The sequence below is a fragment of the Marmota flaviventris genome, chromosome 6 (assembly GCF_047511675.1).
Source record: "Marmota flaviventris isolate mMarFla1 chromosome 6, mMarFla1.hap1, whole genome shotgun sequence".
NCBI classification, from domain to species: Eukaryota; Metazoa; Chordata; class Mammalia; order Rodentia; family Sciuridae; genus Marmota; species Marmota flaviventris.
Window position 1 is genome coordinate 27864881 of NC_092503.1, and position 23103 is coordinate 27887983.

At 39.3% G+C, this 23103-nt stretch overlaps 1 protein-coding gene across 4 annotated transcripts in view; it reads left to right on the forward strand.

The window, feature by feature from the left end:
- The first annotated feature begins 19541 nt into the window (after window positions 1–19541).
- The window catches only part of Map3k5 (mitogen-activated protein kinase kinase kinase 5), a 212452-nt gene continuing 208890 nt past the window's right edge, over window positions 19542–23103 (forward strand). For 2 of the 4 annotated variants that reach the window (XM_071612996.1, XM_027938433.2), the window contains exon 1: window positions 19542–20347. In XM_071612996.1, the coding sequence (XP_071469097.1) occupies window positions 19900–20347 (448 nt within the window). In that variant the 5' untranslated portion in view covers window positions 19542–19899. The remainder of the gene's footprint in view (window positions 20348–23103) is intronic. The other 2 variants (XM_071612994.1, XM_071612995.1) reach the window with 1 other exon arrangement.

The following is a 23103-nucleotide window of genomic DNA, read 5'->3' on the forward strand; positions in this document are numbered from 1 at the left end:
ATAGGACAAAGAATACTGAGTTTTAATCTCAATTTGCCTTTTACTTCTACACTCTATACTTTACTACTCATTCCCTAGACTTTTGCTTCTTCCTGCATAAAATAGAAAAGTTTGGACCAGATCAATCATTTATTGCTGGGAGGCCTTAAAGATTAAAACAGTAGGGGACTGAACCTAGTAGAAAGTGTACATTTCTGTATTCATTGCAGATCAACCTAAAGTTTAAATTTTCTTTTGTTATTAGGCTGAAATTATATGAATATAGTATGTTTATAATGGTTTACAGGTATCTACATTAACTTTTGACTGCTTGCTTATGAAATCATAACGTTTCTGGGGCTTGTGGAGAATAAAAAATAATTTGAAAGATTTCTAAGCATTAGATTGATCTCTAAGGTTCTCCAGAGCCCAAACACTAAGGTGTAGAGCTGCTGTCTGTCACTCACACCTTCATGTGACTCTTAGCAGAAGTCTCAAAGAGAAGGAAAGGTGCCAGAGCACCTGTGGCCCAGGAGAGAAGCCATTTCTTATTACTGGAGGGCTGTCTCCCCAGACTCTAAACCCTGAACTGCACTTAGAAAGGGCTCCCTTGGCCGGGTACAGTGGTCATGCCTATAATCCCAGCAGCTCAGGAGACTGGGGCAGGATCCCGAGTTCAAGGCCAGCCTCAGCAACTTAACCAGACTGTCTCTAAATAAAATATACAAAGGGCTGGGGAAGTGGCTCGGTGGTTAAGTCCCCTGGGTTCAATTGCCAGTTAAAGAAAAGAAATGGCTCCCTTGGTTGTTATAATGCACGTGTCTGTGACCTATCTTCCTCCTCATTTCTCAACTGAGAAACCGTATTTACATAAACATTCATTGCATCTCAGAGTTGTATAATTTCCAAACTTGGCCAACACCATGGAAGACAATTAACTAATTTAATGTAGGTGGGCATGGCTAGATGTCAGGTTTCTATAAAGACCTACAATTATATTTAAATTGTCTTGTTTTTATAACTGCTATGGTGACCTCATAGAGACTCTAATTGCAAATATTTACCAACCCACATCATTTTTAAAACTAGTTTATCTTTCCCATGGAGATTGGCAGGAAGTAAAATAATTGAAATATGTGGTCTTTCCATTCAGGTGAATCATTGTCCTAGGTAAATCAACAGGTTGCTGTGTTTAAGGACACATATGGTAGTCAAGGGAAAGAATTAAAAAAAAAATAAAAAAGGATGGGTAATTTCCTTTTCTCTTTGAGCCCCTGAACATCATTGTGCTGGATGCCTAGAAAGCCTTTAATCAGTGTTTGCTGGAGGGAATTTCTAATCATCATCCAAAAACTTTAAGCATTATCTTCAAATATATCATGAATGCTTAGACTGATTGATGCACTTAGAGGCCTTAAGAGTTTGTAATTATGAGCTAATTGTCTACATTGCTTATTTTTTTATTTACAAATATTTTTGTAAAAAATTTGTAATTGTTATTTTTAGTTTAATTGCACGTTTTTATATCATCACTTATTATTTTAGTTATAGTTCTTTGTAAAAAAAAATAGAAACTGTGATAATGTAAACAGTATAGCTATGTGGAAAACAGCAGAGTAATTTCTCGAAAAAGTAAATATAGAATTACCCTATAATTTAGCAATTCTACTTCTGAGTATGTATTCAAAAGAATTGAAAGCAGGGACTCAGTTATTTGTTCACAGCAGAATTAGTCATAATAGTCAGAAGGCAGAATAAACATAAGTGTCTATCAACAGATGCTATGGACTGAATGTTTTTGTTTCCCCAAATTTATATATTGAAATCTAACCATGTTAGATGGTGTTAAGAGGTTCAACCCTTGGGAGGTAATTAGGTTATGAACGGAATTAGTTTACTCATAAAAGGGGCCGAACAGAGAGACCTCTTGCCTTTCTATCACATGAGGATCTAGCATGAAGGTGCTATCCATGAACCAGAAAATGGGCCCTCTCCAGACACCCAATCTGTTAATTCCTTGATCATGGACTTCCCAGCCTCCAGAACAGTGAGAAACAGATTCCTTGTTTACAAACGAGTCAGTCTATGGCATTTTGTTATGGTAGCCTGAATAGACTAAGATAGTAGACGACTACATAAAGAAAATGTGGGTTATATTAGAATATTATTTGGTCTTAAAGAATGATATTTTCACGTGGATGGACTTTGAAGATAATATGGTAAGTGAAATAAGCCAGGTACAGAAGGACAAATACTTCATGAAGCCAGTTACACGAGGAATCTAGAGTAGTCAAATTCATAGAGACAGAAAGTAGAGTGGTGATTGCCAGGGCTGAGGCAACGAGGGAAAGGGGAGTTATACTGTTTAATGGGAATGAAGCTTCAGTTTGGTAAGATACAAAAGTTCTGGAAATGGATGGTCAAAATAATAACTTTTATGGAATGTCTATTTTACCATAGTAAAAATTAGAATCTTAACTATAGTGTTAGTGAAGGAAATCTATTTACTGTACCTCCCCACAAAAATCTACAAGTGGTTGATAAAATTTGAACATAGAAAGAAACATATTTAATTTTTTTCCTTTGCTTTTTGGGAAAACAACAGTTAAGAGCAGAGGGCTTTGGAGTCATCAGAGACCTGGGATAGAACTTAAGCCTTGTGCTTTTTAACTTGTGTGATGAGGAGAGTCTGATACCTATGTGTCTACTTTCAGCTCTTGGGTTGGATTGATATTTTAGGTGAAGCTGCGTCTGTAGTGACAACCCAAATGGCTGGAGGGTGGTGGGCACCTGTTCTGTAAGTTCGGTTCAACAAAACCACACTGAGTATGATAAATGGTTCATTTACATCTCCAAATCCAGATAACATCTCCCTCAAATGGTTTTGAGGATTAATGAGTATGTAAGCTCTCAATCGGTAGAGACTATTTTAGTTGTATGCTTTCTAGGTTGGCTTAATTACCAAAATTATTTCATGCAGAAAATTTAGCCCTCTAGGTCTCATTTCATTCTTAATTCTCTCTCTTAATCTCTTCTCTGTCACTGAGAAATGAAATAATTCTTTGTTCATGTACTTAGATGATAATTCTTTGCTCATGTACTTCCTAAAAGAATTGAGAAGAGTAGAGCATTCTGCTGTCATGTATAAGTGATTAGAACAAATTGAGAAAAATAATGGACCCTGTCACAGCCACATCAATATTTATAGCAGCATAATTCACAATAGCTAAACTGTGGAACCCACCTAGATGCTTTTCAGTAGATAAATGGATAAAAAAAAAAATGTGGCATATATACACAATGGAATATTACTCAGCAATAAAAGAGAATAAAATCATGGCATTTGCAGTAAATGGATGGCATTGGAGAAGATAATGCTAAGTGAAGTTAGCCAATCCCCCCAAAAACAAATGCTGAATGTTTTCTCTGATATAAGGTGAATGACTCATAGTGAGTTAGGGAGGGGGAGCATGGGAGGAAAAGATGAACTCTAGATAGGGCAGAGGGGTGGGAGGGGAAGGGAGGGAGCAGGGGGTTAGCATGGATGGTGGAATATGATAGACATCATTATCCAAAGTACATGTATGAAGACACGAATTGGTATGAACATACTTTATATACAACCAGAGATATGAAAAATTGTGCTCTATGTGTGTAATAAGAAATGTAATGCATTCCACTGCCATTTATTTTTTTAAAAATCAATAAAAAATTTTTAAAAATAATGGATCCTGTGCACATTTTATGTTGCCCCCTAAAATGTCTTCTTAGACATTTTAATATCTGAAAATGATGTAATTTCAACCTTATTGAAAACTAATTTCACTTTAAATGTAAAAATATTTATCACTCTTAAATGTGTCCAGTGGATTCCAAAAACAATTGCCCTTTGATACTCACTATTATTGTATTAGTTATCATCTATTGCTGTGAAACAAATTGTAAACTCAGCAGTTGAAAACAACCATTTATTATCTCACAGTTCCTCTGGATTAAAAAAAAAAAAAAATCTCACAAAACTGCAATCAAGCTGTTAGCCAGGGCTTTGTTCTCATCTGAAAGTTTGTTCCCAAACTCACTCACATGATTGTTGGCAGGATTTAGTTCCCTGCTGGCTAATGGCCAAGGCCTCCCTGTTTCTTGCTGCTTGGGTTCTCCATACAGCAGTTCACAATATGCCAATTGGCTTCTCTCAGAGCAGGCAAAGGAGAGAGTGCAAGAGGATGAGAGGAATGCAATCACAGTTTCTCTAATCTCACCTTGGAACCCGCATCCATCACTCTTACTGGGTTCTCTTTGTTATAAGCAAGTCAATAAATCAAACCTCCTTTCAGGAGAATGGGATTATGCAAGATCAAAATACCAGGGGGCTGTCTTACAGAGACTGCATAGCATTAAAAAAAAAAAAATGCTTGAACAAGGTCTTACAGAAACTGGATATCATAAAAAAAAAAAAAAAAAAAAAAAAAAAAGCTTGAACAAGGTCATACTTAGAAATTTTTATTATTTCTTCTCTTTAAACTCATAATTCCATCCTTTATCCTCTGAAATTTGTTCTAATATATATTTATACTTGGAATTATTTTATTAATTTCCTTATTCTGAATCAGTATGAGAAAATTACATATATAAACTGAAATTTTAATTTAAAAAATTTCTAATAGCCATATGACATATGACTTTGAGGATTATTTTTTAAATTGAATTACCATTTATTTATTATTAGTACTAGTAGTAGTAGAATAATGCATACATAGTATCATTGATCAAAACTACATAATCATTTAACAAAATTTGACTAATAATTATTAAATACAAAAGCAAAATACTTTGCTTAATGCAAGGGGCTTGTTTATTTTTTTCAGTTCGTTTATCCTTTCTTAAGTATTACTTAGAATGAGTCAGGGCCATTAGTAAATGAGAAGAAAATAAAATGCTTACTAAGGACAATTGTTAAAGTGCCTTATTTTCAGGGAAATCCCAATCCTATTCCCATGAAACCAATCCAAACTTAAGAGGTACATGGGAGGATTAATAAATGAGGAGAGAATGGGTTGATGAAGGATAAACAGTCCAAGTAGAGCTTAATATAGATTTAGAGTACGCAACGAACTTTTGAAAAAAACAACACCACCAAAATGTTTCCTTTGCAAGTCTGAATAAACGTTCATGTAAATAGAAAACGCCAACTTACCTCGTAAAAAGAAAAATATGTATACACTGAAAACCTTCCCTCTACACTAGCAGCACAGCAGAGATGCATTTGTAAAGGATATAAATGAGAAAGTTTGTAATAGAAGAAAACACATTGCTGAATTTCTGTTTTCACAAATTTGGAGGAATGAGAATGATCATCACAATAGAAAGCACATTAATTGCAGGGTTCTTCTCTACTGACGCTGCATGCTTTGGCTCAGTGAAAGAAGGGCTCTGTCTGAGGGAGACACACCTGTAAGTGGGGTAGTCAGCATCATGGTCATACACAGGTGACACACTGTAATTTCTGCAATTATTTGACCATAAATGGTGTGATCAAATTGTCAAATTCAGAGGTAGAATAAACATGAAAAGCTTTTATTGTCCAGTTATTGCCACCCACTGTTTCTTATCCAATTTCCTTCATGCCAGGTAGTAGGAATACTGACAAAAGCAGTCTCTCTCTCTCTTTGGGATACTTATGAAGTGTTACCAGTGTCAGAAATGCCGAGGACTCAGGGAAAGCTAATGTGAATAATGCTATGGAATACATGAAAAAGCAGGGTAAGGTAGGTAATCCCTTCAAGACCACAAATAGTAATCCTAAACCTTTGCATTGATTAGCTCTACCCAGCACCCCCCACCCCAACTCCCTCTCTCAGAGCTGCTCCAGCTACCTGTGACTACACAGGCTTGGGCTTTGTCTTGCATAGGACTCTTATCTGGGTGTTGTGTGGTCCCAGGACTGTACATGACTCAGGCCACACTAATCAGTCTTTCTCCAGGACTTTTCTAATTATCTTCCACTTTGAGGAGGAGCTAGTCTGAGAGAAGTTCCTAGGAATAACAGGGTAGATGCCAGATAAAAATGAGGTTGCCACACTTATTTATTTATTTATTTATCTATCTATCTATTTATCTATCTATTACCAGGGTAGATGCCAGATAAAAATGAGGTTGCCACACTTATCTTTTAATTTATCTATCTATCTATCTATCTATTTATTTATTTGGTACCAGGGGTTGAACTCAGGGGCACTTGAGCCACATTCCTAGACCTATTTTGTATTTTATTTAGAGTCAGGGTCTCACTGAGTTGCTTAGTGCTTGCTGTTGCTGCAGCTGGCTTTGAACTCTCCATCCTCCTGTCTCAGCCTCCTGATCCACTGAGATTACAGGTGTGTACCGCCGAGCCTGGCTACTGCCGCACTTATCTTAAATGGACTGAAAATATCCCTCCGGGAGAGGCCAGTATGCTGAAATCCACATCTGGATGTCTAGATATTTTAGAAATTAGAAATCAGAATAAACCAATGCTATGAAGGATAATGAAATTGTTAATGTTTGAAAGGGAGAATTCTAATGAAGCAGAAGGCTGTTAGTAGATGCCAGATTGCCTTTTGTATTTATTTTTATATTTATTGTATTTTTTCTAGTTCTATAAGATAATATTCAATGTAAACAATGCGGATATTTCATAAAAATTAAATAAAAAGGGAAAAATAAGTTAACTTCAGATCCATTGCCAAGAGATAATAACTGCAAACATTTGATGTTGTTCTTCCATGTTTTTTGTTAACTTAACTTTTAAAATTTGTTCTTTTTAGTTATACATGACAGTAGAATGTACTTTGACATATCATACATAAATGGAGCATAACTTCCCATTTTTGTGGTTGTACATGTGGAGTTATACTGGTCATGTATTCATATACAAACATAGGAAAGTTATGTCCAGTTCATCATACTGTCTTTCCCATTCCCATCTCCACTCCCTTCCCTCCATTACCCTCTATCCAATTTAGTGAACCTCCCCGCCTGCACTGTCAGTCGGCATCCACATATCAGAGAGAATATTTGGCCTTCGTTTTTTGGGGGATTGGCTTATTTCACTTAGCATGATAGTCTCCAGTTGCATTCATTTACCACCAAATGCCATAATTTCATTCTTCTTTATGGCTGAGTAATATTCTGTTGTGTATATTTACCACATTTTCTTTATCCATTCATTTGTTGATAGAGTTTAAATATCCCTAAACATTTGGTTTACAGTATACAGTGTAAGGTCATCTCATATATTTTATGGATAAAAGTAACTTTTTTTTGAAACTGGAAATGCATGAATCATGCAAACATATTAGAATTCTGTTGAATTGGAAATGGCACTCAGAGATCTCAGGGCTCATGAATCTGAGAAGTGTATGTTCAAAATATTATTTAATTGAAATTAGGAAGTTTTGGTAAAGTACATAAAATATAAGAATCAGAAGCTGAATATTTCAACAGAAACTGGTTTTGTCCAGAAAGGGTGACTACAAGTATATATGTATAATGGCAAAAGAGGTGAAATTTGTTGTAAGGTCAAAAAAATAAAAAAGAAATTTAACAGTCCACAGAAAAACAGAGACTTCAAAGGGACTTCAAGGATGGGAAATAGGCAAGAAACTTCAAAGTAAGGAAAAAATGGCAGTTTTAAATCTTATCTAATAGAAAAGTCTCTGATTTTACAAAGACAGGGAGTGAACCAACAAACCCTCAGCCCTTTCTTTGGTAGAAGAATGATTTATGAATCTGGTCTCTTAAAAAAAAGTCAAATTTGGATATTTTTATACCAAACACAAATATGTAAAGAGATAAAATATTCTACAATGGATCAGGCAAATTTCATTTTGCCTTACTTTTAATTTTTTATTTACTTTTTGAAACAGGGTCTTACTATGTTGCCCAGGCTGGCCTCAAACTCCTGGGCTCAAGTAATCCTCCTGCCTCAGTCTCCAGAGTAACTGGGACTTACACTTATGTGCCAACAGCCTGGCTGTATTATTATTAATTATTATTATTATTATTATTATTATTATTATTATTATTATTATTATCATTCATTACTGGGGATGGAGCTCAAGGCATGCTTAGTAAGTATTCTACCATTGAGCTACCAGCCCTTCTTGAATGCTTGTTTGTGGGTTCTAACCAGGGAGTGCGGTACTCAGTATTCTCTTGACTTCAGAATGGTCCTTCTCTATCCGGGAAGGTCATCCTCTTCAACCAAGTGTGCAACTGCAGCTTCAGGAGGGTCGTACATGGAATGGTGAGAGAGACCTAGTCAACTAATTCAGTCAAATCAACTCCAGTGACCAATGGTGTGACAGATGTCACAGCCAGATCATCCTCATATTCTCCGGCCTTTCTTTTTATTTTATTTTGAGGCTTGCTGAGTTCCCCAGGCTGGCCTCTTGCTTGTGATCCCTCTGCATCCCATAGTAGCTGGAGTTACAGGTGTGCTGACATCATATCCAGCTATATTTGCCTTACTTTTTTAAGGAATATGGTTTTATTGGCTTTCTCAGTAGTGATAACTATAGTTATTAAAGAACACAAAAGTGGGAATTGGGGCACAACATATTTGACTGCCTGAACTGATTTGGAAACATGCACTAAAATTACAGTTACACGTAAATGCTGTAAAAAGTATGGGGTTTCAATTGAAATGTATTGTGCTGACAGTTTGTAAGCACTTGTGTAATTTGTGAATTGATTTTAGCAAGAGTTAGGAAAATTGAAAAATTCCTGAGTCTGTAAAGAAGTTTCCACTTCGACATTCTGGGTAAATTTTCATTCTTTAGCATTTCACACTTTTTAAAAAATTCTAATTTGTTATATATGACAGCAGAATGCATTACAATTCATATTACACATTTAGAGCATAATTTTTCATATCTCTGGTTGTACACAAATTAGAGTCACACCATATGTGTTCACATGTTTTGATATAAATGATTCTATCAGTTCATGGTTGGGAGGAGAATATTTATAGGGACTTTGAGCCAGATTATAGGTATACACCTATAATAATATTATTATAGTATACACCTATAATCCCAGCTATGTGGGAGACTGCGGCAGGAAGATCCCAAGTTTGAGTCCATTTTGGGCAACTTCGCAAAAACCTGTCTCAGAATTTTTTTATTTTTTTTTCAAAAAGGAATGAGGATGAAGCTCAGTGGTAGTGGGTTTGCCTAGCATGTGCCAGAATTTGGGTTCAATCCTCTAAAAATGTTAAAAAGGGGAGGGGGAAGACAGAAGGGAAAAAGAAAGAAGGAACAAAGGAATGTTTGGGTTTATGAGATTGTAGCTAGTCTTAAATACATAGGTCAGGGTAGAAATTCAGTCAAGATTTCTACAGTATTGAGTCAGATTTCCGGGAAATATCTATCTTTGCTCTTGAAATTTTCACCTTGCTGGGCACCACTGGTGCATGCCTGTAATGCCAGCAGTGTGGGTGGCTGAGGAAGGAGGATCACAAGTTTGAGGCCAGCCTCAGCAACTTTGCAAGGCCCTTAGCAACTTCCTGAAAAAATCTCAATGGTAAAGGACCCCTGGGGTCAATCCCCAGAAAAGCCACCCCCCCACCAAAAAAGATTTTTCACCTGATTGGATGAGGCCCATGTACATTATAGCATTAAAATATGGAGGATAAGTGACTTAGGAAGCTGAGGCAGGAGGATCACAAGTTCAAAGCCAGCCTCAGCAACTTAGTGAGACTGTCTCAAATAACAAATAAAAGGGCTGGGATTGTGGCTCAGCGGTAGAGCACTTGCCTAGCATGTATGAGGCCCTGGGTTCAATCCTCATCACCATAAAAATAAATAAAATAAAAATATTTAAAATAAATTTTAAAAAATAACAAATAAAAAGGTGCTGGGGTTGTAGCTCAGTGGTTAATCACCTCTGCGTTCAATCCCTGGTACCACAAAAAAGTATGGAGGATAATCAAAGTCAACTGGTTATAAATGTTAATCACTTTACAAAATACTTTCATGTCAAAATCTAGACTATTGCTTTCCCAAAGAACTGGTCAATCCTACTTTCTTTATACTCCTGCATATTTCTATTATTATTCTGTCTTATTTTGAAGCAAATTCCAGACATATTATTTCATCCATAAACATTTCATCAAGTATCTTTCAAAAGTAAGGATGCTTTTAAAAGCCCACAATAGTTATTATCATTTAAAATACCAATAATTTTTTAATTTCATAGAATGCTCAGTCAGTATTCAAAATTTCAATTATCTTATATCACAATTTTTTTTTTGTTTATTTGAATTAGGATTTAAATAAGAGCCACACATGAGATTAGCTATTTATGAATCTCTTTCCATATTGCTATGGTCTGTTTGTGTCTCCTCACCAAAATTCATGTGTTGAAATATCAACTCCAGAGGTGATGGTTTTAGGAGGTGTGGCCTGTGCGAGATGATTAGGTGAAGAGGGCAGGACCCTCAAAAATGTTACAGGTTGGATTTGGAATGTGACCCAAAGGCTCCTGTCTTGAAGGCCTGCTTTCCAATGCAGCCATGATCAGAAGTGGGAATTTTTGTAAGTGATTTATCATGAGGGCTCTGATCTCATGAATGGATTGATCCTTTGATGGATTCATAATCCCCTACTCCCGCCCCATATGGGGAATTGAACCCAGTAACATTCTTCCTCTGGGCTACATTTCCTAGACATTCCTTTTTTTTTTTTAGATAGGATCTTGTTAAGTTTCTCAGGCTGGCTGCCAACTTATTATCCTCCTGCCTCAGTTACTGGGATTGCAGGCATGCTCCTTCACACTTAGCTTAGATTCTTAGTTTTTTTTTTTTTTTTTTTTTTATTGTTGGTTGTTCAAAACATTACAAATTTCTTGACATATCATATTCCACACTTTGATTCAAGTGGGTTATGAACTCCCACCTTCACCCCATACACAGATTGCAGAATCACATCAGTTACACATCCATTGATTTACATATTGCCATACTAGTGTCTGTTGTGCTCCGCTGCCTTTCCCATCCTCCCCCCTCCCCCCTCCCCACCTCTCCCCTCCCCTCCCCTCCTCTCTCTCTACCCCCTCCACTGTATAACCCTGAGGGTCTCCTTCCATTTCCATGCAATTTCCCTTCTCTATCCCTTTCCCTCCCACCTCTCATCCCTATTAAATGTTAATCTTCTTCTCCTGCTCTTCATCCCTACTCTGATCTTAGTTACTCTCCTTATATCAAAGAAGACATTTGGCATTTGTTTTTTAGGGATTGGCTAGCTTCACTTAGCATAATCTGCTATAATGCCATCCATTTCCCTGCAAATTCTATGATTTTGTCATTTTTTAATGCAGAGTAATACTCCATTGTGTATAAATGCCACATTTTTTTTATCCATTCGTCTATTGAAGGGCATCTAGGTTGGTTCCACAGTCTTGCTATTGTGAATTGTGCTGCTATGAACGTCGATGTAGCAGTGTCCCTGTAGCATACTCTTTTTAGGTCTTTAGGGAATAGACCAATAGATTCTTAGTTTGATGGCATTATTTGGAGGGGGTGAAAACCACAGGAGGTGTGTTGTGGTTTGGATAGGAGGTGTTCTCTGAAGCTCCCAGGTGAGACACTGCAGGAGTGTTCAGAGGTGAAACGATTAGCTTATGAGAGCTATCACCTAATCAGTGAATTAATTCATTTGATGGAATAAGTAACTGAGGGTGTGCCCATGGGGATTATATCATCCCTGGTTCCACTCAAGTTCTTTCTGCTTTCTGGCTGTCATGGAATGAGCAGCTTTCCTCTACCATGCCTTCTTCCATGATGCTCTGCCTTATCTTGGGGCCAGAGCAATGGAGTCAGCCAACAGTGGACTGGGAACCAAAATGAACTTTTCCTTCTGCAAGGTGTTCTTGTCAGGCATATTGATCATAGAGACGCAAAGCTGACTAAAACAAGGTGGGACCTAGTTGAAGCAAGTGTGTCATTGGAGACTATTGTTTTGTCCCTGGCTCCTCCCCCACCCCCCAGCTTCTTGACTGCCATGAGGTGAGCAGCTTTCCTCCACCATACCCTCTCCGCCATGATGTTCTCCCTCACCACAAGCCCATACCAATGGAGCCTAAATCTCTGAAACACCTCTTTTGATTTTCTCAGGTATTTTGTCACAGTGACAAAATCTAATACAGTACCCTTATAAAAGAGACCGCAGAGAGACAGCTTGTCCCTTCTACCATGTTAGGATACAGTGACAAGCCACTTTCTCTGAACAAGAATGTACACCCTCAATAGACACTGAAAGAACTAGTGTATTGATCTCAGATTTGCCAGCCTCCAGAACTGTGAGGCATAAGTTTCTATTATTTATTAGCACTCAGTTATGGTATTTTGTTATAGCAGCCTGAATAAACTAAGATGATTCTTCTTCTTCCTCTTCTTTTTAAGAACCTGGATTATAAGTCTGAATTTTGCACGTTTCATCCTCATGGGGTAGTTTAATATGTTCCTTATTGAGACAGGGTCTCATGAAGTTGCCCAGAATGGTTTTGAACTTGTGATCCTCCTGCTTCAGCTTCCTGAGCATCTGGGATTACAGGCATGTGCCATCACCCTTGGCTCTTCAGTTAAATTTAATTGGACCTAGGCATTTGTTTAAGTTCAAAATACATTTTACTTTTATTTATTTCAATTTTTCACAAGTCTACTTCACAGGTTGGTGGTAATATGTCCTTTTACTTAGAGAGAAAGTCCAACTTTCTCTCTTTTTGTGATATTGGTAGCCATTAAATATGGCTTAATGGTCATATTTTAATTTCACAATTTTTCTATGTTAATTAGCTAGGTTAATTTTGTGAAGAGAAACTTTCTCTTATTCAATTATGTGGTTACCCTAAGAAACACTTGGGATATGAAAAGTAGTAGAAATGTTTAATTCTTTCCCTTAATATCATCCAGGTTTTTTTTTTTGTTGTTGATTGTTTTGTTTTGGTTGTCCTGGAGATTGAATCTGGGGGCATTTTTACCCATGAGCTACATTCTCAATTCTCTTCTTATTTTTTAATTTGGGTCTCCCTAATTTGCCAAGGCTGGCCTTGAATGTGCAATCCTCCTGCTTCAGCCTCCCAGATTGCTGGGATTACAGAATGTGACACTGTCTTAGTCAGCTATTTCACTACTGTGACTAAAAGATCTAACCAGAATAATTATGGCGGAGGAAGAGATTATTTGGGGGCTCATGGTTTCACAGGTCTCAGTCCATAGGTAGCCTGCTTCATTCCTCAGGTCTTAAGGTGAGGCAGAACATCCTGGTGGAAGAGTATAGTGGAGGGAAGCATCTTACATGATGATCAGGAAGCAGAGAGACTCCACTTGCCAGATGCAAAATAAATACCCCCAAAGCCATGTCTTCAGGGACCCACCTCTTCCAGCTATACTCTATCCATCTTCAGTTTCCATTCAATTAATCCCATCAGGGGATTAATTCACTGATTGGGTTAAGGTTCTCATAATCATTTCTTCTCTGAATCTTCTTGAATTGCCACACATACGAGCTTTTGGGGAACACCTCATATTCAAACCCTAACAGCCACCATGTTTGGCTAATATTCAATCTTGACAAATTAGTTTTTTGTATTTCATTATTAATTCATGATTTTAACTATATTTGATGTGCTTCAATTATTTCTTCATTGATGTTCAAATTCTTCCATGTTTGGCTACAGCCTTTGCAGACTGGCTCCTGACACAATCCACCAACTAGATACACACTAGATTAATTAGCCTCATTTTATTTTTTAGAATCTGCTTTTTAAAACTTTGTTATTACAATTATGTAAAATAGTTTCATGTTCCAAAGTAAAAAATCTACAAAACAAGGTATATTTTATTTATGTCTTCCTGTTTCTTCACTTCTCTATCAATAATCATTTTTTCTTTTTAAAAAAATCTATTGTGTTGGGGCTGGGGTTGTGGCTCAGTGGTAGAGCGCTTGCCTTGTATGTGTGAGGCACTGGGTTCAATCCTGAGCACCACATATAAATAAATAAAGGTATCATGTCCATCTACAACTAAAAAGAAAATTTTAAGTAAATTCATTGTATTGGGGGCTAGGGTTGTGGCTCCAGTGGTAGAATGTTCAACCAGCAATTGTGAGGCACTGGGTTCGATCCTCAGCACCACATAAAAATACAATAAAGATATTGTGTTCATCTATAACTAAAAAATGTTTTTTTTTTAAAAAGAAAAACATTGTATTGAGATACCTTTCACATACTATAAGATTGCATACTTCAATGTATACAATTTAATTGTATACTTTAATGAGTTTTGGAATTTACACATTTATGCAACTATTACCAGAATAAAGACATACACTATTTCCATATCCCCATTATACTAATTTCAGGCTCCACTTGCAAGCCCCAGATAACTACTACAATGCTTTCTGTAACTGTGGATCATATTTGTCTTTCCTACATTCATACTGGTAGAATTATTCATATGTGCACTTCTGTTTGGGGACTCTTTTGCCCATCATAATGTTTTTAATTATCCATATAATTACATTTATTATTAATTCATTCCATTTTAAAAATTAACACAGCTTTATTGAGGTATAAATGACACTCAATAAACTGTACAGATTTATGGTGTATGATTTGGTAATGTGCAGAAAAGATTTAATATAGCAGGCCTGAGACTGCTATTCTTAGAAATGTTAACTTTCTTTTTCCTTTTTTAAATGATATTGATAGTTGAACCCAGTGGCACTCTGCTGCTGAGCCACATCCCCAACCCTTTTTATTTTTTATTTTGAGACAGGATCTTGCTAAGTTGCCCAGACTGGTCTTAAATTTGTGATCCTCATGCTTTAGCCTCCCAAGTAGCTGGGATTTCATGGCAAACATCAATTTTCAAGGCTGGACTTTGGGAGAGTGTCCACCATTCCCTGATAAGAAAAGCTCACTGTGCCTAAACTGTGCGAACAACACGGCTTCTAACAAACATTTGCTTTCCTTCTGAAAGTCTGGAATTTTTGTAAAATCACTCAGTCCCTAATGAGGTCCCATGGCAGATAAGATTTCACATGTGTTGATTTCACAACTCATCGATGGGGGGAATTAAGTCTGTCCTGAGTGACTCCACAGAGAAAGAATTCCTAGAATCTTGTGCCTTATTTGCTCTGGACTTTGTTTTATGTGCTTTTCTCCTTTTGATGGCTCTGCTGTGTTTCCTTACACTTTAATAAATCATACCCATAAGTACAACCACATGCTAGTGCTGTGAGTCTTCCTAGGGAATCACTGAATGTGGGGGTTATCTTCAGGACCCCTAGCAGAGATAAGATGTGATAAAAAAATTTACACACACACACACACACACACACACACACACACATTTACTGTTCCTATTCTAGCTCTTGTCTTCTTTGGTGTCTAACCTGCTATTAATACTATCCAACTAAATTTTAATTTTATATACTCTACTTTTTACATCATTCTCTTTGGTTCTATTATATCTTCCATTTCTCTCTTAAATGCTTGTATTATCTTGCATTCTTAAGTACTTTTGCCTTTTTCTTTTTTCCTGTACTGGGGATTGAACTGAGGGGTGCTTTACACTGAGCTACATCCCCAGCCCTTTATTTATTTATTTATTTATTTAGCAGTACTGAGGATCAAACCCAGGGCTTCACAGCTCTACCATTGGGCTATATCCCCAGCTCTTATTTTTGAGAGCTTGCTAAGTTGCTAAGCCTGGCCTTGAACTTGCACCTCTTGCCTCAGCCTCCCTAGTCACTGGGATTATAGGCCTGTGCCACTCACTGCCTTTGACATTTGGGCTAATAGTTGTTTTAATGTCTTTGTCTGCTAATTTCATCATTCCTGTCACTTCTGGGACTGTGCCTTTGATTTTTCTCTTTGTTAACAATTACTTTTTTTTTCTTGTTTGGTAAATTTTGATAGGATGTCAGATGGTATTTTACTTTATGCAATAGTTTATTTTATTATATTTCTTTAAAGGGCAGTATTTTTTTTAATGGCACACAATTAGTTACTTATGGGTGAATTTTCTTGTTTTTAAGTTCCTCTATAACAAATTTAAAATGGTCTTTATTCTAGCAATAATGTAGTGTCATTTTCAAGTCATGGCTCTTCTGGGTTTCTTTCAAATGCTCTGTGGATTCAATAAAGTCTTTCTACCCTGGCTAAAGCGGGTGGGAGGTGGCTAATTATCCCAGCTCTGTGTTAGCTCTTGGAGTGGTTTATTTAAGAGTTCCCAGATACCTATGCTATGCTTATAGATATTCTTATCTGAACTTAGGTGGTTTTATTTTACACATGTGCAGAGTAATATTCAGCTAAAGATTCAGAGTCTCTAAGCAGTTTGGAATTTTTTCTCTGCTTCTTCCTCTTGGGTAATGTGGGTTTTACATTCTAACTGCCTCAGCCTCCACCAATTCCAATCATTTTGTCCTCAATCAAGGATCACTGGTTCTCTTTCTCTACACCATTATCCAGAAATTGCTTCCCAATGGAGGGATTATCTAATACATTTCCCCCCTTTCAGGGTTGCCAGTCCTCCTGCACTGTTTCTAATATTTGAAAAATACGAAATAGAAAAGTACATAGAAGATGTTATAATTTTAAGAAAGCAAGACACACAAATGTGTGTGTGTGTGTGTGTGTGTGTGTATTACAACATACAGCCAGGCGTGCGTGCCTGTAATCCCAGCAGCTCAGGAGGCTGAAGCAGGAAGATCACAAGTTCAAAACCAGCCTCAACAATTTAGTGAGGCCCTGAGCCACTTAATAATATCCTGTCTCAAATGAAACATAAAAAGGTCTGGGGATGTGGCTCAGTGGTTAAGTGCCCCTGGGTTCTGGGTTCAATCCCCTGTATCAAAACAAAAAACAGAGGAAATATGTTACTTTGAAAAATTATTACTTGGATTTCTGATTCCAGCAAGAGAGAGAGAGAGAGAGAGAGAGAGAGAGAGAGAGAAAGAAATAGGATCTGGAATTAATTGCCCAGTTAAATAACTAGAAAACTGGGGGGAAAATTTGGTAAATATAGAGATAATTAACATTCCTTTTTATATCTGTATAGTACTCCACTTGAGAGGTATATCACTGTTTATTAAACCAGTTACTGACTAATGAACACTTGCATGATTTTTAATCTTTTGCTATCACTAATAGTACTGAAATGAATAGCCTTGTAAAAATGTTTTCATATTTTTTCCAGTGTATCTTTGAGATAAATTTTTAGAAGTGGGATTGCTGGATCAAGGGTTAATTAGTATGTAATTTTTCCAGATATTATCAAATGTTCTCTGTAGGTGTTTTAATTTTTAGTTAACCAGAAATGAAAGAATGCCTATTTTCTTACATCCAGCCTCACAAATGAAGTGTGTTGTCAAATGTTAGGATTTTTGCCAACACAGTAAAAAGTGGCATAATAGTATAATTTTAATTTGCACTCATTGTTATGATGTCGCGTTTCTTTGTAGATGGGTAAGAACCACCTGTACTTCCACGTTTATGAATTGCCCACAGCTTTCTTTCCTTTTTTTTTTTAAATATATATATTTTTTTAGTTGTGGTCGGACACAATGCCTTTATTCTATTTATTTTTGTGTGGTACTGAAAGCTAGAGCCTTGTCATGTCCTAGAGGAGCGCTCTACGCTGAGCTTTCTATAGCTTGTTTTTCTATAGGATTTTTGGTCTTGTTTTTAAATTTTAGTTTTAGAAACTCAGCTGTGATAACCAGTTGCAGATGACATTTTATTTGTCTAGTTTACATATGTCATATAAAGACTTTTCATTTTTATGTTATCAAGTTTCTCAATTTTTCCCTTTTAGATTTTGAGTCCCAATCCTGAAAGTTTTCCTTATTCCTAAATTGAAAAAAAATGCACATACACTTATGAAGTACTCATATAGTTTCACTTTTTACAGTTAATATCTTAGGCGTTTGGAACTTTCCCTGATGTGTGGTGTGGGGAATGAAACTGATTTTATCTTTGTATTGCCATTGGGTGACCTGTTTCTTCTGGATTCCTTATCTATAAAGATGGCAGACTTGAGATTTGGAAATAAATAGCGTAGCAAAAAGCTCTTCTTATTTTTCAGGTAAAATGCACTTAAGACATTTGACCATGTTATTTACTAGAAAATGAACTTACCATCAGTGTCAGTAATGGTAAGGAACTTCAGCGACAGTGTTCTAGGGCCTGTAATTTGCTTCTTCAGACCTCATTGATCAATAGAATGCTACTGCACTGCTGTGGTCTGAATGTGTTCCCCCAAATTCACGTTGAAACTTAGTCATCAATGCAACAGCATTAAGTGCGGTCCTTAGGAGTTTGAAATGTGATTCATGTTTTTCTCCAGTCTTTTCCTAGGACTCATTAATCTCGGCTTCGGAAGTGCAAACCCAGTTACTGTACTTTATTTCTTGCAACTTGGACTAGCTTTCCTACCATTGACGTATTAGCATTCCGGAGGAGTTCTCTGGGAATTTACACATCTGTTTTGCTCCCCATACAAATGGGTACTTTTTTGATTGCTCTTAAACGATCCAGGCATTTCTTTCATGTGGTTCGATTTTAAAAACAGAATAAGTCACTTCATTTTCATCTTTTATCTTGTGCATAATAATTTGCTGCCCATCTTCTATCTTCAGAGCATCTGTGGGGGAAATTTTAAGATCCCAAATGAGAATGCCAAATCGTTCGGCAGGTGGAGCTAATCAATTACTCATTAACAGGACCAGTTATTGGAAATTTTAAAATGAGAAGTACCAAAGGTCGACAGGATAAATTTAGCCTGCCATTTCTAAATTTAGCTCCATTGTCACTAATAAACTCTCCTTCAGTTTAGGTCCCAGCTTTAGGGCGCTAGTTGACACCTTCCTGCCCCGCGCCACGCGGGCCTCCTCTGTGCCACAGCGCTACAAGAGGACCGGGTCCACGCTGCGAAGCAAAACCGGGGAGCCCTGAGGGGGGCGCCGTGGCCTCGAGGAACGCTGGACACGTCTCTGGGGCTGATTCTGGGACCCCCTCCAGTAGGACTAGAGAGACTTTTTTACGCCATCCTGTTGTCGCGTACTGCAGCTCTTAGGTGGGGGCTCTTGGCCGCGCGCCGCACTCTGTGGGCTCCGTCCCGGCTCGAGCTTCCTAGCAGCGCCCTCCCCGGGGGCGGGCCTTGACCCCTCTTGCGGGGACGAGTGGGTGGCCAGACTTGGGTGGCAGAGAGGGAGAGCGGCTGCTAGAAGCTGCCGGGTCCCTGGAACTCAGCGGCTGCGGATGTCTTCGGAGAAACGAGGCCGGGCGAGGGGGAGGAACTAGAGCTTATGAAAGGGAGCTGCCTCCGAGGAAGGAGGCGGGAACTTTCGGCTGCAGCTGCAGCTGTTCCGGGACGCAGCCCGGGAAGCCCGCCCGCCGTCCTTAAGGTGCTCGCCAGGTAGCTCCGCACCCAGAGGGCGCCCTCCTCGGCCCCTCCCAGTGGCCGAGACGGAAGGAACTGGTGGCTCTCCGGTTGCGAGGGCGCACGGCACCCCGAGCGCGGCGCCCTTGAGCCGCACCGCGGCGCAGGTTTGCCAGCCGACTTGTCCGCCTGCCAAGAAAAGGAAGCGCTGTCCCTTCCCGCTCACCCGGGCTTCCCCACCCCGTGTACTCTCAACCCTGCAGCGGGCGAGCGGCGTGGCCACGGAGGCGCCGAGGAGGGGCGAGCCGCCGCCGGGCAGCGGCGTGCCCGCGGGCGACAGGGCGCAAGAGAGGAGGCGGCGGCGCGGCGGTGAAGGCGCTGCGCGCGATGGCAGCTGCTTAGCCCGGCGGGCGCGGAGCAGCCCTGAGCTGTGGCTGGCCAGAAGGTGCGGCTGGGCCGGGGACACCGCCGCCGCTGCAGCCCGGCCGTCAGAGATGAGCACGGAGGCGGGTGAAGGCATCACTTTCTCTGTGCCACCCTTCACCTCCTCAGGCTTCTGCACTTTCCCCGAGGGTGGCAGCTGCCGGAGGGGAGGAGTGGCGACGGTGGCCGAAGGCGAGCCCAGCCAGCTACCGCCGCCGCCACCGGGCAGCTTCTGGAACGTGGAGAGCACCGCCGCCCCTGGCACCGGGTGTACTGCTGCCACCCCTGGGAGCAGCGCCACCCGGTGCCGGGGCAACTCCAGTAGCGGGGGCGGCCGACGGACCACGGTGGCATATGTGATCAACGAAGCGAGCCAGGGGCAGCTGGTGGTGGCCGAGAGTGAGGCCCTGCAGAGCCTGCGGGAGGCGTGTGAGGCGGTGGGCGCCACCCTGGAGACCCTGCATTTCGGTAAACTGGACTTCGGGGAGACCACGGTACTGGACCGTTTTTACAATGCAGGTGAGTGTGAAACCCCTTCATCGTACTCCGCGGTCGGGCCCACATTTTTTTTTTTTTTGGCCGTTTTTTTTTTGGGAAACATTTTGTTTTTGTTTTGTTTGTTTTTCTTGGCGGAAGCATGCTGCCTACTTACTTCTCGCCCCACCTAGGGGGACGCGAGTGGCGCTGCGTGACTACTCCTGGCGCTGGCCGATCCTTTGGGAGGGAGTGTGTGCTTGTGCAAGAGCCAGTGTTTTGTGCAGGAGACCCACTGACCTTACCCACCGCCCGGCGCTGGAGCCCTGGGGTCCATGTGGTCGATCTGAAGAACTGTTTTTCAGCAGTGCAGGATATTTCCAATCAGTCCTCCATTCACTATGTCTGTTTCACTTTGTTAGGTTTGTCCCCAATTTCCCTTTTACTTAGACCTATAACGAGGACTTTATGCCTCACAGCCAGTTGCGCGCAGTGTACTGTAAATTGCGTATCTTGTCCTGATCTTTCCAACTCATTTTATCTTCAATAAGTTTTAGTGCCTTGAATTTCCTTTCTTTTACCAATTTGAACTTTCAAGTAATTACTTCCCAAAGTCATAAGATCATGACTTCAGCAAATGCCTATCTTATCTTTCTTGGGATCTTGGTGAAAGAACCAGTTTTTTTTTTTTTTTTTAAATTAGCCTATACATCGTGGTGGGCTGGAAAATTTATAATTTAACATTGTTTAAAACGCTGATATGTTATCTTAATGACTCAGATTAGCTTGGTCATTAAAGTGATTGCAAGCGTAGTCCACGCAAAACTGTGTATTTTTTTCAGGCTATCATGGATTTCAGAAAGTGTCAGGCAGTTCTAGTGGCTGTTAGCAAATGTTAGGAATGATAACATGTTTTTGAAATTAACTATTAGCTTAGCACCCTGTCCATCCAATGTTGAGAGTGCAGCCTTAGTTATTTTTATAATTGTGGGTGGAAAAGCTGGTTTAATGGTTTCAAAACAATAAGCTTCTTGTATTTGTGATCACATACATGGTTTTATATTCCAATCTTGTTTTCAGTTCTGATTCTCTACAGCCTCTTCAAAACACCTAAAGTAGGCTTATGTCAGTTTTGGAATTCAGCCAGAGCTGAATATTTTAAGAACAAGAAGAACTTCATGTTAAGGAAGCCAGACTAAATAAACTAGGACTTTCTGGTTCTGGTATTTTTTCGTCCCTATCTTCATAGTTGAACACGAGTATGATATATTATAGCTTGGTCCTTTGGGCGGATTGCTATAAAAATTACATAAATGTAACTTTTCTAAAAATTATAGCACTCTTATTTTTGGTTTATAATTTGGAATAAGTTTCAAAGAACTGAAAGATATGAGAGGAAAGTAGCCAGCTAAATAAATACTTGAGTCTCCTTTTACTGCACTGTAGATTGGGCATTTTTTTCTAGGGCTGTAGGAAAAAAAAGTCTTTAAGCTAATTTGTAATAAACTTTCCTAACAATACACTCTTTCTGTTGTTTTCCAAATATTATCTCTGGGAAAAGGAGGAAGAAAGGTTAGAAGGGAGCTGACATTGGAACTGTATCTCATTTAATACTTCAAACAAGCCTGGGAAGAAAGTTCTTATCCGCCCCCCCCCCCCCCCCCCACCATACTGGGTAAGAATTGAACCCAGGAGTAGTTTACATTCCTAGCCTTTTTTTTTTTTTTTTAAAGTTTCATTTTGAAATGGGTTCTTGCTTAAGTTGCTCAGGATGGCCTTGAATTTGGGATCCTCCTGCCTCAGGAGTAGTTGGGCTTACAGTCATTTGTCACCCTGCTCCAGAGGAAATCCTTACCTTTCTAAGTGAGAAAACCAAGCCATGCATGACTGGACCTAGGATTCATAGGCAGTAACTGGTCAGTGCAGGATTCCGCTCCTGGGGCTGAAAGGTCATGCATGGCCCTGGCTGCCTCCACTCAGGTGTGCTGACTTGCTCTTCGAATCCAGGAAACCTCTCCTTCAAGTAGCTGACCAGGATCATAAGTGCCATTTAGGTGCCCTGAAGAATAGTGGGAAGGGGATGCTTTGGGGAGACCCTTGTTCCTGTCTTGCTGTGCCCCACCCCTCTGCTCCTTTCAATCCAGGCAGACTTCAGTTTAACCCCTGCCTATCTGGGTGACATGACCTCTAACCTCCTCCACAGTATGAAGATGTGACAGAATGAGGATGGTATCAGTTTCATCCAAACCTTTTGTTCTAAACTGATAGTCTCAGAGTCTGATGGTAGTATAACTCTCCCTCTACCCCTTTTTGTGGTACTGAAGATTGAACCCAGGGATGCTCTACCACTAAGCTATCCTCAGCCCTTTTTGTTACAGGATCTCACTGAGTTGCCCAGGCTTGCCTTAAGCTTGAGGTACTCCTGTCTCAGCCTTCTGAGTTGCTGGGATTACAGGTGTGTGTGTCACTGTGCCCGGCTATTTTCTTCTAATGTCTAAGAAAGGGCTTGCCCTTCTGCCAAGGGGCTGGCCAACTTTTATTTTGTCCAGGGCCAGATAGTAAATATTTTGTAGTCCTTGAAGTTTCTCATAACTACTCTGCCTTGAGAGCAGACATAAACAGTACCCCTAAACAAATGATCGTGGCTATGTTCCAATAAAACTTTACTAATGGACTTTGAAATTTGAATTTCAGATAATTAACAAAATATTACTCCTTTGCTTTTTTCTCCTAATCATTTAAAAATGTAAAAACTATTTTTATCTTGCAAGTTGTACAAAAACAGGCCTTTGCAGGCTCCT